This window comes from Salvia miltiorrhiza, chromosome 3 (assembly GCF_028751815.1).
Source record: "Salvia miltiorrhiza cultivar Shanhuang (shh) chromosome 3, IMPLAD_Smil_shh, whole genome shotgun sequence".
Lineage (NCBI taxonomy): Eukaryota > Viridiplantae > Streptophyta > Magnoliopsida > Lamiales > Lamiaceae > Salvia > Salvia miltiorrhiza.
Window position 1 is genome coordinate 61,955,431 of NC_080389.1, and position 16,031 is coordinate 61,971,461.

The 16,031-nt window shown below is 32.6% G+C and overlaps 3 protein-coding genes and 1 long non-coding RNA gene across 4 annotated transcripts in view; 2 read left to right on the plus strand and 2 right to left on the minus strand.

Moving 5' to 3' along the window:
- LOC131015234 (probable glycosyltransferase At3g07620) overlaps positions 1 to 16,031 on the plus strand; it is a 1,181,237-nt gene that overhangs the window by 427,199 nt on the left and 738,007 nt on the right. The window lies entirely within an intron of this gene.
- On the plus strand, positions 2,174 to 5,623 carry LOC131019117 (receptor kinase-like protein Xa21). Its single transcript, XM_057947801.1, has 3 exons — positions 2,174 to 3,086; positions 3,161 to 3,379; positions 3,455 to 5,623. The coding sequence occupies exons 1-3, from the start codon at positions 2,174 to 2,176 to the stop codon at positions 5,521 to 5,523; spliced, it is 3,201 nt and encodes a 1,066-aa protein (XP_057803784.1). The 3' UTR covers positions 5,524 to 5,623.
- LOC131019118 (replication protein A 70 kDa DNA-binding subunit D-like) lies at positions 7,698 to 8,464 on the minus strand. The gene is made up of 4 exons (XM_057947802.1): positions 8,394 to 8,464; positions 8,172 to 8,296; positions 7,977 to 8,058; positions 7,698 to 7,866 (listed from the first exon to the last, which is right to left on the minus strand). Exons 1-4 carry the CDS (start codon positions 8,462 to 8,464, stop codon positions 7,698 to 7,700), a joined length of 447 nt encoding a protein of 148 aa, XP_057803785.1.
- Positions 8,521 to 9,908, minus strand: LOC131015315 (uncharacterized). Its single transcript, XR_009098494.1, has 3 exons — positions 9,834 to 9,908; positions 8,939 to 9,099; positions 8,521 to 8,867 (listed from the first exon to the last, which is right to left on the minus strand). It is a non-coding gene; the product is annotated as an uncharacterized LOC131015315 (long non-coding RNA).

Here is a 16,031-nt window from a genome sequence, read left to right on the forward strand (position 1 = left end):
AAAGATTGTCAAACAAATGAATTAATTTAATCTGAAAACTGAAAGTTGAAAAAAAAAATTAGTATGATTACTTGATGAATTAATGCACAAATGTTGCTAAGTAATTTTATCATAATAGTCGTGCATACTTATTTTATACTTCACCTCATATGCATTGGAATGAGTGTCAATATTTTGATATAACTTACAGATATCTATAAAATATTTTAACAAATCTTTAAACTAAATAAAGCTTGTGAAATTAATTTTTACTTAAATTTAATTATTTGATCTAATGGAGCAAAACCTCACCAAAGTGCAACATTTGAATCACACATTTTCACATATATATATTATTGGTAGTTACTGGTTTGGATGGCATGTTGATAACTGATTCAAACTATCGAGTCTATGTTCTTACTATATAAAAAAGAATGAAAATTCACTGATAATAAAAATCACACAATTAGCTTGTTTCCAGTAGAAGCTAAAAAAATCTATAATTTAATAAATAATACTAACATAATTAACAAAAATACAAAATATTAATCCAAAATCATTTTTTTTAAATACAAATCTAATCCATTTCAAACCCTAAGAAGAAATGGATATTGCAAGGGGTTATAACATCTATATAATCTATAGTATATAAATTGAAATATGATCTTAAAACAATATCAAAGTAATCAAGATCCAATTAATTGTATTTATTAATTATTTGATTTGAGCTTGGCATGTTATTAAATAGTAGAATTTTAGTAGGAGTAAAATAGAACTTAAATTAACATGCTAGAAAATCAGTATAAATACTTTAAGAATTCATCGATACTTGTTTGGTATATATGTTATAAAAACTTCATATCGAATTGCGAATTAATTAATTGGATGAATAGTTTTAAGTGAAATATCCTTTGTATTGTTGTTTAGAATTGTGATGGGAGTTGAATTCTTTTATGTTCATGATTATAATAATAATAATCAAGTAAATAAAAAATATTAGAATAATAATAATAATATGATGAATAATAATAATATGATATTACATTATTCTCCTTAAAAATAAATTAAAAAATAGGGACGTATTAGGCAAATCAAATTTTGTAAAACAAGGCTCTTTTATAATAGGTATAGATTAATTGAACCAATGACTAGTTAATTTGGATTGTGATTTAATTAATTAAATTTCTCATTAATTATTTCTCTACAAGTGTTATTATATGCATATAATTGTTTGATTATATGTTTTAATTCATATACTAAAGTCCTACTAATTTATGGAAGAAAAATATTTTTAAGTTGATTTATGCTCAAGTTGAGTTTTTAAGTAAAAGTCGAGCAAGGGCATTGTTGGAACCCTTAGCCAAGAAAATGAATTTCAAATTTTATTTCAATAGATCTACAATCACTCACTTCCTAGTTTTTCTCCTTATTCCACGGTAGCCCTGTGTCGGCGGCGGAGCCAGGAATTTAGTTGAGGGGGGCTAAATTTGTACGGTTTTTTTTTGGGGGCATTTTGTATATTAATTTTAGATATTTTTTTATTAAAATACAAGCATAATAGTAATAATATCACACAACATTTTCATAAATTATATAGTTTCAATACACTGCAAAAACAAATTTGGGGCATTCCGTACATTTTAGACATTTTTTATTAAAAGAAAAATGTAATAGTAATAATAACGAATAATATTTTCATAGATTATATAATTTTAAATAACAAAATCAACATTAAATTAAATATATATGCGGGGACATAACAAGTAAATCAACTTTTATAAGACAAAATTTGGATGTCTCCACGTGGCTCCGCCAGGCTGTGTGATATTGCCTTAAATCTAGTGGACCCATTAATTAATATAGTGGTAAGGAAAGATGTTTTTCAAGGTAATATGTAAGTGAATCAACTTGAGGTAAGTCTGCTACAACCATCAAGGCTAGGAGGCAACTGCTTCTCAGTTCATGCTGTACAACCATCAAGACAAAATTTGGGTGTCTCCATGTGGCTCCGCCAGGCTGTGTGATATTGCAAGTGGTGTTCGTATATCTCAGTCTCATTAAGTGACTGGGGTCGACATTTGTATGGATCACTGCGAGAGAGTAGGTATGGAAAACTCTCAAGTCAAGCAAGTCTTGTAATATTTGTGTATATATGATCGTTGCAGTTATTAGGGACTTATCACAATTTGCAGCCATGGAGAGAAAGCTTTATTGCATTTTGCCATATGCATTCCTAATTACCATAACCTTCCCAATGCTTTCTTCTGAAGCCAAATCCAAACAACCTCTGAGCCTTGCAACTGATCAAACTGCCCTTCTTTCACTCAAACATACATCTCTTTTACTTGCAACTAATTGGACCAACTCCACCTCCGTCTGCAGCTGGATTGGCGTCACTTGCAGCTTACGCCACCCAAGAGTAGCTGCCTTGAATCTCTCCAACATGGCTCTCTCCGCCACCATTCCACCACAGCTCGGACGCCTCTCCTTCCTCGTCTCCCTCGACCTCTCCAACAACCATTTCTATGGAGATTTGCCACACCAACTGTCTCTCCTTCGCCGTTTGAAGTTCATATCTTTCCGACTCAACAACTTCACCGGAGACATCCCTCCGATGTTGGGTCAGTTACCAAAACTAGAGTACTTGTCTTTACGCAACAACAGCTTCATAGGTTCCATCCCAAAATCGCTCTCAAACCTCACAAACCTACAATTGCTTGACTTATCTTACAATTCTCTAAGTGGAGAAATTCCAAAAGAGTTTGGGAGACTTCAAAGTCTACAAACTCTGTATGTTGAATCCAATCATTTATCGGGTGCTATACCATCAGCCATATTCAACATCTCGACCCTTGTAGTTATAACATTGAGATACAATGAACTGAGTGGAAGTCTTCCGACAGACATGTGTCGTAATCTTCCATTTCTTGCTCTCATTCGTCTTTCTAGAAATCGGCTGAGTGGTGCGATTCCCACAAATCTGTCCCAATGTTCACGGCTTGAGCTGTTGAGCCTCGCATACAACTCTTTGAGTGGGGAGATACCTTCAGAAATCGGCTACTTAACATCTCTTTGGGTGTTAGCTCTTGGTGGTAACAATTTGAAGGGTATGGTTCAAGTTCTTATCACATAAATTTGTGTAAATGAGATTTGATTAGTTTTATGACACTTTTTTTGCCAGGAATACTACCACATGAGATTGGCCATCTTCAGAGTCTGGTTACTTTTGGTGCTGAAGGGAATGAGATTGCGGGCTCAATTGATTTCAATATTTTCATGAATATGTCTTCTCTGCAAACCTTAGCACTAGCGCGTAACAAATTCACGGGGAACCTTTCAAGGGATGTCGGGAATATTACCATGCTAACAGAGTTATCCCTCTCGGAAAACCATTTTACAGGTACAACAGAGTAATTTTCATGTAAATTGGTCTGTTTAGCTACAATATGTGTTTTTGAAATCTCATATTCTGCAGGGCTTATTCCCACTGAATTTGGCCAACTTTACCATTTGGAGACATTAGCACTGGACTTGAACAGCTTGAGTGGTTCAATTCCACATGAGCTCTTTAACATTTCAACTCTTCGGATTCTTTCACTTGTCGGCAATGCTCTGCCAGGGGTTCTTCCAACCCATTTATGCCATGCCTCTCCCTTTCTTGAACAACTTCTTCTAGGCAGAAATTCCATGAGTGGAACAATACCCAACTCCATCTCTAACTGTTCTCAACTCACAATTCTCTCACTTTATCAAAACAAATTCAGTGGTTATATACCTACTCATCTCGGCAACCTAAGACTTCTTCAAAGACTTGATCTGTTCAGCAACAATATTCTTACCCAGGCACCATCTTCTTCCTTCATTACTTCATTGACAAATTGCAGGTCTCTAACTCATTTGACAATTCATGATAATCCTCTAAATGGTGTCATTCCAGCTTCTGTCGGGAACTTATCTTCCTCACTCGAAACATTCTATGCCTACAACTGCAAATTCGGTGACAACATTCCTGTTGAAATAGGCAATTTAAGCAGTTTGATTATATTGGCTTTGCAAGCCAATGAGCTATCTGGTAATATTCCACCAACTATTAGACATTTGCATGAACTTCAAGGATTAGATTTGTCTGATAACATGTTGGGAGGCTCAATACCACATGCTATATGTGATCTATTCAGCCTCAATACTTTAATTATGAGCCAGAATCAATTTTCAGGCCCAATTCCTAAATGTCTAGGAAATGTCTCTTCTGTAAGAATTCTTTATCTAGACTCCAACATGTTAAATTCAAGCATACCTTCAAGCTTATGGGGCCTAAAAGATTTGAACTCTCTAGACTTGTCCTCGAATTCATTAAATGGGTTCTTACCACAAGAGATAAGTAACTTAGGAGCAGCGATCTATATAAATTTAGCAATGAATCAGTTGTCAGGGTCAATTCCTAGCACTATTGGGAAGTTACAGAATTTGGTTAATTTGTCTTTGGCAAATAATAGACTAGAAGGTTCTATTCCTGTGTCTATGGGAAGCATGATCAGTTTGGTAGATCTCGACTTGTCGTACAACAACCTCTCCGGTTCAATTCCAAAGTCTTTAGAAGCACTTCAACACCTCGACTACTTCAATGTCTCTTTCAATAGTTTAAGTGGAGAAATTCCTAATGGAGGTTCTTTTCGAAACTTCTCTACGGATTCTTTTGAGGGTAATGAGGCATTGTGTGGAATCCCCAATTTCCATGTCCAAATTTGCTCTTCAATTTCTAAGCACAGATCAAAGAGAAATAAAGTGGAGCGAGCTTCATTTATTATTTTCGGGGTTGTGGCTTTCATCTCAGTTGTTTCTTTGGCCTTTATAATTGTCAGAAACAAACGAAAAGATAAGACGACTAGAGAAGTTGATGTGTTGATATTCACTGTGGGGGGAAGAATCTCTTATTATGAACTGCTGCAAGCAACGGGAAGATTCGATGAAAGCAATTTACTTGGCACTGGGAGTTCTTGCTCTGTTTATAAAGGAATTCTTAACAATGGGAAGGATATCGTTGTCAAGGTGTTCAATATGCAGCTAGAAGGTATTTCAAGAATATTTGATGTCGAATGTGAGATACTACGTAGCATTCGACACAGGAATCTGACAAGCATCATAAGCAGTTGCTCGAATGAAGAGTTCAAGGCATTAGTACTTGAATATATGCCGAAGGGAAACCTTGAAAAATGGTTATATTCCCACAACTATTGCTTGAATATGATGGAAAGATTGAATATAATGATTGATGTTGCATCTGCTTTGGAGTATCTTCACCACGGTTATTCAATGCCCATTGTCCACAGCGACTTGAAGCCTAGTAATGTGTTGTTAGATGAAGACATGGTTGCCCATGTAAGCGACTTTGGGATAGCGAAGTTGTTATGCGGTGGAGATAGCTTTGTGTTAACCAACACGCTAGCAACATTGGGTTACATCGCTCCAGGTGAAGTTTCTCTAAATATATTGATTGCACTTCACTTTCAATCAATTAATTATTGTGTCTTCCTTACTGCATAAATGATGATTTTTGTTGTTCCAGAGTATGGCTTGGAAGGGCTAGTTTCAACAAGGTGTGATGTGTATAGCTACGGGGTGATGTTGATTGAAACTTTTACAAGAAAAAGGCCTACTGATGAAATGTTTTGCAGAGATATGAGCTTAAAGAGATGGGTAGAACTCTCACTTTCAGATGAAGTGATAGATGCCAACTTAGTCATGAATTTGGAGGAAGAAATGATTGACAAGAATATGAAGTGTGTATCATCCATACTCGAATTGGCTTTGAAATGCTCTGCCGACTCTCCCGGAGATAGAATCAACATGAAACAAGCACATGCAGAGTTGCAGAAAATCAAACATCGATTTTCCCAACTAAAAAAACCACTCTCAAAAGAGTTCTGAAAATTTTTATATTTCGTTCGTAGCCGAACTTGATCAAGCTGCCCGGAAGCGCATACACGATCTTAATATTATCTTCTTGTTTTTATGGCCTTAGTTTGCTTAGATTATCTTGTTGTTGAAGAGCATAATGTTTCTGTATATTTCTTCATCATTGTTCTTGCCTAGCTTACTAAACGTGGTTTCTTAGTATCGTGTTTCTGTATATTTCTTCATCACTGTTCTTGCCTAGCTTACTAAACGTGATTTCTTAGTATCAATTTGGAGTTTCCAATTGTTCGCGAGTTTTTCTTTTGTTTTGCCAGCTCACTATATTATTGAATGATTTTTTATTTTTTTATTTTTTGCAATTATGATTCCTATGGTTAGCTGAGACGAAAGGTCTTAAGATAGTTGAGACGGAGGAGTATGTAATAACCCACTCTTTTAATTATACTAGTAGAGGAAACGTGCGTTGCACGTGTTATGCTTGATAGTATAATATTATGCTAAAAGTTAACATCATATTTAATGCAATACTCAAAATATAATTATAAAAATGATTGTGAATAAAATTTGATATAGCTATTTAATTTAAAAAAGTCAAATATTGCTTGTATGTAAAAAATTAAAAAGTAAAAGCAAATACGTCAACTACTAATTAGTCTAAAAATGTGAATCTAAATTAACATCAAATCTTCTCTACTTTGACTTTGATGGGTGGAGAAAATTTCTTTCTCTTATTTTTGCTTTCAGAGATAAAATTATTCAATGTGCAATCATCATCATCTTCATCTTCATCGCTTGTAATGTCAATATAATCATGAAGAACTTTTTTTGTGATTTTTCGTTTTCCCCTTCCTTGCACTTCATGAGGCTGCACTTGTAACTCCACCGCTCCAGTTTGCTTGGTCTTTTTAGTTGTTGTTTTGATTTCTCCCACTTCATTTGACATGGCCTTCTTGCCTATTTTTTTCTTTCCCTTTTTTTGTTTTGTCTTGGGTGCCTTCTTAACTATTTCTTTCCTTCCTTCTTCATGATCTTTTGTTTCTTCAATTGATGTTACCATCGACTTCATTACAGCATTCATCGGGTCACATTCTATCTTCTGGATTGCACTTGATATAAGATTTAGCTTTCCCCTATCATCAAGTTTTGCATGCTTTATAGTAGTCATAAACCGTATTTCTATTGAATTTGGAGCGGCCAGACGTCTATAGTATGCAAAATCGTTTTCATCCTGGGAAATTAGATATTTAAATTATCATCATGAGTAAATTTCTTAAAAATTGATAGCACTTGTTATTTTGACAAAGACTATTGATGAAAAAAATTAAAACTTACGTGACTGATTGATGAAATATACTCATCCACCGAGCATCCTACATATACTGCTGCAACCTCATCGAACATTGTAATATTTGCATCATAATCTCCTTGTATGACATTTAAGGTTATTCTAAACCTGGAATTGTATGTTAAAAATATTAATATTAATGACATGTATTTTTGTATTAAATTTTTATGTGTTTGTACTATTGTCTTTACCTCGGTGTTGTCTCAACAACCTCCTCATTGCATTTTTTGCATATTGTAGTTTCAGCATTCTTTGGGCATGATGTTGAGCACGTTTTACAGGAATTATACCATATTGATTTAGTTTCGACCTCTTGAACTATTCCCATAAAACAATAGTAAGATTCCTGAAAGATCAAAATAGAAAATTGTGATAAATTAAATAATAAATCTCAATTAATATGTAAGTATAGATAAACGAAAAATAAAAGAAATAAGAAACTAATCATTTGCAAAGATTATTCTGCGAAGGAGAATAGGGAATGCATGTTCAATTTGTTATGTAGTACCTTCACCAGCATATGCTGATTTTCTTTAAGGTCTTTCAACATCACTTCCTTTGCATTTGTCATTTTTTGAATCATTTTTGATGTTGTTATCCTTAATGGATCATAAGTTTCATAGGATCTGCATTCACGACATAAGAATAAGACAAGTTAAATGATTGATTGGATTACTATATTAATAAAATATAAAATAAATAATTAAAAGAATAGTTTCCATTATTTATTCCATACCTTTGCTCCATATGTTTAATCTCTGGACATTCTGGTGAAGTTTGTAATACGGATCTCACTGTACTTTGCAATTGCAAAGCACCTGACATGTAATGTATTTTGTTATTTATGGTTCTAATATATATATAAATTAAATGTAATTTGTTATTAATGGTGGTAATATATAAATTAAAATTTTAGTTGTGCATGATTTACCTAAAAACTTTTTTGCAGCGACATTTGTGATGACAATAATTGGATTTTGCTCTAAAACTTTTTGTAGCTTATCTCCTTCATTTATGGCCATATCTTCCCAAAGACTGATTTCCATAAATTGATTCCTGTATCATTAAAAATAATTAAAAGTGATTAAATAATTATGAATTTTATTAAAAAAATGAACAAATAATGACATCATATAAAAAACAAATTACTTACTCTTTGTTTACGATAGTTATGTCTCTCACAGTTTTTGAATGTGCACCCGATGTTGTTTTCATTGGTACCATTTTAATATTTTCAACTCGTACCAAAGTTCCAAAGACATCTGCTCAGTATATATACAGATGTAAATGATATACATGAAATATATGTTCTAATTAGTAATAATAAAATTGAAATATAGATGTTGAAATATATGCTCTTACCGAAATCTTCTTTTTTGTCAAACTTTGATTCTATATCCTTGAACTCAACAAAATTGTATTGTATCTTCGTATCAATACTATCAAATGTTTCGGTCACAACAGTGTACTTTTTGAGAATCAATTCTTTTTCAGGATGTATGCTAGGATATCGCCCATCAACTTGTCTAACCTCTCCATTAGAGATTAAATAGGTTTTATCCACCTCAAATTTTCGGACAAAATTATCTATATCTCCATTGAACATTATTGCTCCAATTTGGACACCCTGCAAAGTTCATAAATGTAAACATTCATTTGAAATATATTTGTAAGTTTAAATTTTTGTATAAGACTCACCTCGTTGTCCATAAGTATCAATTTCTTCACCCTTGTACTTAAGTTAATTCCACAAACTATTTCATGTCCAATTCGTAGAACTTTCAATCGTATTGAGGAGAACCTTTGATTTGTATCTAAACTTCTTACTGTTTGTGTTGAATCGATCGACGACATAATTTCTGCAATTAAAAATAATAATGAAATCTTCAAGTAATATGCAAATAGCGCTATAAATTTATAATTGTTTAACTTTGTAATGCTTTCTTCTCTTTACATTTCATTTAATTCACAAAGACTTGTTAGATTAAAGAAGACGACGAGGAACAAGTATATTAAGAACTATATTGAAATATACTATAAAATTATATGACGACTCAATGCATAATTATTTACAAGTAAAATAATACTAATAATTATTATATATAATAACTATATGTGATTTTTTTGTGATTCAATATTTAATATATTATTAATATATATATTTACTCTGTGTATCATGATTACTTGACGTATGTTTATATAAAATCTGTGTAGCATTCATCTAAATTCTAACAACTAAATTAAATAACCGAAGTATATATATATTATGAAATTTATAACCCACTAAATTTATTCCAAAGTCTGCTAAACAATAACATGAAGAATTTATCAAACAACAAAACCAAGTTTTTCCTGAGGGTACATCAAAACCAATTTCTTCGGCAGATTATGTTTCTTGTTATGAACAAGTTCTCTAACACTATAATATATGGATCTGTAATGATGTCCCAAGTAAAATATGAAACAACTCTAATGTCCCAGACCTAAACAAGCTTCAAGTTAAACACAATAAATATTCTAACAAATACGCATCTTTAGGGAAAATAAAAGCGTTCGAGAGAGATAAACGAAAACACGAGCAAAATATGTGTACTGTTGTTGGAGGGGCACTCGGTCGTCGGAGGATTCCGGCTGAGGATGGCAGGGATGCGTTCTTTGGCAGTCGTAATTTGTTGCAATATTTTTGTACTTCTAATGTTCTCATTGGTGGTATTTATATGATATTTAATATAGATGATAGATAGGATTTTTGTTGGAGAAGAATTAGAACTTTAGATGATAGATAGGATTTGAATTGGAGTAGAATTAGAACTTTAATTAATTTATATTTATATTTATATTTAGAGTTTAGTTAGAACATAACGTATGATAATATTTATTCTTTTATTAGGATAAAGATTTTGATATATACAAATATATACGGATATATACAATTTAAAATATACAAATTAGAGTGAATATCATATACATATATTTAATTCAAACCTTATTTTTGCACATCCAAAGTTCCAAATTCGTGGCTCTTCCATAGATAATTATATAATTATTAATATTCATAAATATATTATTTTATACCATAGTCATAATTCAAAATTAAAATAAGCAAATTTAAATAAACCATATGAATTGATGGAAAAAAAAAAAGATTCATTACTTGGTTTAACACTTCCGCCTCCAAAAAAAAAAACTTGGTTTAACACTTATCATCTACCTATTTTTCAGTATAAAGATTTCCGTAATATTCTAGAATTCCGATCTCATTAATAATAATAATAATAATAATAATAATAATAATAATAATAATAATAATAATAATAATGGTCTCTCCCTTCCCCCAATATTATCATATAGATATTTGTCGTAAAATACACGAACTTTCAACAAATTATGATTTTTTCCATGACATTTAAAATTTGAAAAATTATAGGTATAAAAAAATTTAAGTGAAAAGTCCTAAAATAGTTTCTATTTGAGAGTATTTTATAACTGTGAGAAAAAATCAAAAGGTTGTGTTTTTTTTTTTTCAAATTTTAAAGGTCATAGGAAAAATCAGAATTTGTTGAAAATTTAATGTATTTTACGGCAAATTTCCCTATTGTCATACTACATTTTTAATATAAAATAAAAAATATTTATATACATTTAATATTCTGTAAATTATAAATATAAATGTAATTATTATATTTTGTCCTTTATATTGTTTCACATATTGTTTTCGTAAACATTTAATAGAATTATATTAGTTAAAAAACTTGTAAATAATTCAAATTAAGAAGGTGCATTAATTTTGTGGAACGTATACCAAAATGCAATTTTAATAAAGAAAGGAAAATTGAACAATACACTTATACACCGATAAGGATCTAAAATGGACAATATTTTGAATTAACATTCTTTCTCCAACGCTTCAACAAAAAAACAAAAAAAATAAAAACATTGCTTCTCCTGTAATTGGTCGACAGGGTGGCTGCAGATTCTGGCAAAAGACTCAGAAAAAGACTTGAACAACAATCTCTTTGGTTCTCCTGATCTTCTCTCATCAAATGTTTGAGCAGCATTTTGAAGATCTACAACAAATATGTTGAGCGACATGTCCAAGAAAGATAGCTGTACACCATTGCACTCTACATGTTCGAAGAAATGCGCCACTTGGGCATCGCAGCTGAATGGTACATGATGAACATCGGTATCAACTGTTGCTACCTTCTGAAGCGCCTGGACGTCGGATACAAGTAAGCTCCTGCTAATTCTTACGCATTCATCTACCATTTCTCCCGGCGATATACATTTGATTTATAATATACAGGATTATTAAATATTTGAAGGGTTATATCTTATATGGTTTGACAAGCTTAGAGTTGTTGATCAATCTATTAGATTACATGTCTTTTTTATGAAAACCCCAACAAAATGGATTAGTTAGGCCCCTCGCTCATTTATTAATCATATCTATTTGGATAATTACATAACCTATAGAACATAGACAAAAAAGGATATAAAAAAAACCTATCTTAAAAGATCTACAAGCTTATCTAAAATGGTTGCCAAGTTCTTTTTTTTTTACAAAGAAGTGTTTCTCACAGATTGCTTACAAAAATTACTAACTCCTTCATATCACAATATTAAGCTAGCTGCAACATGATTTCAAAATCTATCAAAATATTTGGAAAGTGAAATAAATAATTAAGCAAGGAGGCAAATAAACTAACCCATAACATACATCTCTCAGAATGCTGCCAGAATATTTAGAAAATACTCACACTCAATCCTCTTCATGCATTTGATGATCTGGTAATCATGGAAATGCTTGTTATTATCATCGACTTAAAACATACTATAAAATATTGTTTTAATTAAATTTGTACCTGTAGTTAAAACTTGTCTGTACACAATATTCTTCGTCGACATGTTTGCTCTTGTTGTGTCTGGCTTAATCAATACTTTAGTAGTAGACATTGAAGTTCCTCGAGAAAGAGCAACATATAATTGCCCATGTGAAAATACCGGAGATGGCAAGTAAACACCGACATTTGGTATAGTTTGTCCTTGAGCTTTATTTATTGTCATGGCAAAACAAAGCCTTATAGGAAATTGTTTCCGTCTAAATTGAAATGGATATCCTTCATTTTCAGCCGGTGAAAGAGGAATTCTTGGTATAAAGACATGTTTTCCCATATGTTGTCCAAACATTATCTCTGCGTTAATTACATTACCTTTGAATTCTCGACATACCATTCTTGTGCCATTGCATAATCCATTTGATGGATCCAAATTCCTTAGAAGAATTATTGGACAATTTTTCTTCAAGACTAACTTATGCGGAGGTAATCCATTAGGAGTCAAAGAGTTCAAGAAATCTACTTCATAATATGCATTTGTCTCATCAATAGCTTCATCAAAACTACTGAAAACTTTTGCATCTCCTGGAAACATAGATATCAACTGATCATTAAGCCTATCCACATTCTCATTTTTAGGCGTTCATATTGCTCGATTTGTCATGTACTGTGGAGAGTCTGCATTATTTTCTAAACTCGGGAAAATGGCTTCAATAAGTCTTTTGATGGAACTTTCTTCATTATCATACTTAATAATCATTTCATCTGGGATTTTGATATTACCTTCTGTATCAGTCGGCTCCTCACCATTTCCAACTCTCAGTAAGAATTTGCTAAATTCTGGATCATTCTTCGTTCTCATGTTTCTGGACAATTTGAACTTTTTCATTTTTGGCCACAAGTATGACTTAACTAAACTTGCAGAAATTGTCTGTGCAATTGTAGCTTTAGGCACAACTGGTAGTACTTGCCTGAAATCTCCTCCGAATACTATCACTTTTCCACCAAAATCCTTACCATTCCCCATTACATCCTGTAATAACTTATTCACATTTTCAATTGCCCACTTTTTTGCCATAGGTGCTTCATCCCATAAAATTAATTGTGCCTTACGTAATAACTCTGCTGTTGCACTCTGTTTCGAAACTGAGCACTCACTTGATTCATCAGCATTTATTGGTATTTTGAAACGTGAATGAGCTGTTCTTCCTCCGGGCATTATTCCAGCAGCAACTCCAGATGTTGCAGTTGCAAGAGCTATTTGATTTCTTAGTCTGAGATTAGCTAATAATGCACAATATAAGAATGTCTTTCCAGTTCCGCCCGGTCCATCTATGAAAAAAACTCCACCTTCTCCTTTCTGTATGCAACTCAAGATCATTGAATAAGCTTTGTGTTGTTCATCATTCAATTTTAACTCTGCATTATGATCTTCCTCAGGTATTTCTATTGACATCTCATCTTGTATTTCTCTAGACCATTCATTATCTACAGTATCAATATAAGTAGTAATTTTTGGAAGGTCATAGGAATTTATATTTTTCCCCATACTTTCTAAGAAATCACTTAAGCTTTTCAAAGTTTTGTAAACTCGCAATTCAACTGAAGTACCTGCATCTCTTTTGAAATCTTCGGACAACGCATCAAAGTAGGTATCCCAAAGAATTTTCACATCTGTTGGTGCACAATGTACCAAGATTATAGCAAATAACCTTCGTAGTTCATTTGGCATTTGAAAAGTTATTGCTTCATTTAGACACTCAATAATGCTTTGATCATCTTCCAATAATCCCCTCTTCTGTGCTGCTTCCTTAAAACTATAACACTCTGTACCATTGATCGTCAATAAGTAACAGAAAGAGTTTGGTCCCCTAACATGATTCAAGAGGAGTTGAAGATAATATCTTTCTCCTTCAATTGGATTTGCTGCACTAATACGTCCAATAACATTGCAATATCTTTTTCTTTCTGTCCAAACTTTATCTTTCTTATCCCACACGTAGTGCTCAGGAAATTCTTTATAAAGATATTTTCTTGCCTTTTCACTTGTAGCACACATTGAAAAATATTCTGTCAGCATTGTTTTTGAAGCATGATCCCACACCAAAAGATTTTGCAAATTTTGGGATGCGTGATATGCTACAAACTGTTTATTTGGAAGATGAAGCTGCAAGTTGATGACTGCCGGAGAAATATCATTCAAACTAAATTCAAAAACTCTCCACACCGCTTCTTGAGCAGAAACCCAACGTGCATCTTGAAATTGTTTGATTTCATCAACTTGGTTTTGGTCATCATTTTGAGTCATATGAATTGCCACTCTATCATGCCCTTTATAGATATATTTATACAAATACTTCACTGCTGTGATACCAGAACATACCTCGACATTGATATGACAATTATATCTGGATAACAAATATGCATTGTATGGCACAACCCAACGGTTGTCCAGGTCTGCATTCCGAACTCTTATAAATGATCCATTATCTTGTCTTCTATAGATAGGATATCCATCTTTACCTTGTATTGTACTTTCGCAATATGATCGTGGGTAATGGCATTTGCATTTTCCTTTCACCATACAAGAATTTTTTGGATTCTTCTCTCCACAAGGACCGTGCATCATATGTTTTTTAACTAAATCAAACAACTCTGGATTTTTTTCTTCATCGGGAAGTTCTGCACTCACAAACTTGTCAATTTCATCGGTGGTATTTATCTTATTTTCAGACTTAAAAATTATCAACATATGGACATGTGGTAACCCTCTTTTTTGAAATTCAATTACATGAACGTGTGCAGCAACATGTCCAAAAATCTCATTCTTGAATAATTGATCTCTCAAGTCTTGCAACTTTGCTCGAAATACCCTTGCAGTTAAATCAGGACGATCTTGAGCTGTTTGACCAACATATAAGTTTTCTTGTATTTCCTTCCATTCCGGGTTGCATGTCATTGTAATAAATAAATCTGGTTTTCCGAATCTTTGTACTAATGCCAATGCATCAAGATATCTACGCCTCATATCTCTTGGACCCCCGATAAATGTTGCAGGAAGAACAATTCTTTTGCCAACTTCATTTCCTCTCAATTCTCCTTTGTAAACACTATCAACAATTCCTTGATATAATTCTGCTCTCATACTTGATTGGTTGAGGCGATAAAAATCTAGTCTTGTCGTCTCCAATTTTATATACATATCAACAACAAATTGTTGTAACAATCTTCCTGCTAATAAAAGTACGGATTCCTTTGTATTTCTGATTTGTAGCTTATAGCAAATATATTCTCGACATGATACGTTCTTATTATTTTGCCTCATGACACCTGTAAAATTGAAAGAACACATCGTAAAATATTTATTGAAATCAAAAAGAGTTGAAGAGAGAAGACAATGTCAGAGTTACCAAGTTGAGCTATGTATCTGTAATGATATAAACATGGCAGTAGCTGAAGTATCTTCTTTATGTTATTTAATGTTCTAATTAAAGTGTATGCATTGACTTTACAGAAAGGAGGAAGATATGCTTTCACAAAAAAAAAAAAAATGTCAGGGTGAAGGGCTCATTGCTACCTCTCGAGCAATGGTTGTGTTCTTGAAGCTAATCTTTCTTTTAGTATTCTATCTATTTTCCTCGAGCACATTTGAAAAGGTTGTAGTTGTATGTATATGCTATATCCAGTTTAGGTGATTGCTGATAGAAGATGTGCTTATTTAGTAGTTATTGAAATTGCCATGACATGTCAGTTCTTGAGTTCTTTCCTTTTATAGATGTTACAAATGGCCGAGTATCATGAACGTAGCCTTGTTCCTGCTAAATCTATTAAACAACATTCTATTAAAGTGCGGAAGCAGAAGTTGCTTAATTTCCTACAAGGTTCTCTTTAATGTTCATGATGTGTTGACTGCTGAGATATCTCTTCTACTCTATCCACTGCAGTATAAATTA

What these genes read in the sequence shown, in the direction of transcription:
- LOC131019118 (XM_057947802.1), bottom strand. Translation starts at nt 8,464, where the DNA reads ATGGTACCAATGAAAACAACATCGGGTGCACATTCAAAAACTGTGAGA. An exon ending in CGCTGCAAAAAAGTTTTTAG is followed by an intron (nt 8,059 to 8,171) that starts GTAAATCATGCA and finishes ATTACATGTCAG; the next exon opens with GTGCTTTGCAATTGCAAAGT. An exon ending in ATTAAACATATGGAGCAAAG is followed by an intron (nt 7,867 to 7,976) that starts GTATGGAATAAA and finishes TCGTGAATGCAG; the next exon opens with ATCCTATGAAACTTATGATC.
- LOC131019117 (XM_057947801.1), top strand. Translation starts at nt 2,174, where the DNA reads ATGGAGAGAAAGCTTTATTGCATTTTGCCATATGCATTCCTAATTACC. An exon ending in TGGTGGTAACAATTTGAAGG is followed by an intron (nt 3,087 to 3,160) that starts GTATGGTTCAAG and finishes TTTTTTTGCCAG; the next exon opens with GAATACTACCACATGAGATT. An exon ending in CTCGGAAAACCATTTTACAG is followed by an intron (nt 3,380 to 3,454) that starts GTACAACAGAGT and finishes CATATTCTGCAG; the next exon opens with GGCTTATTCCCACTGAATTT.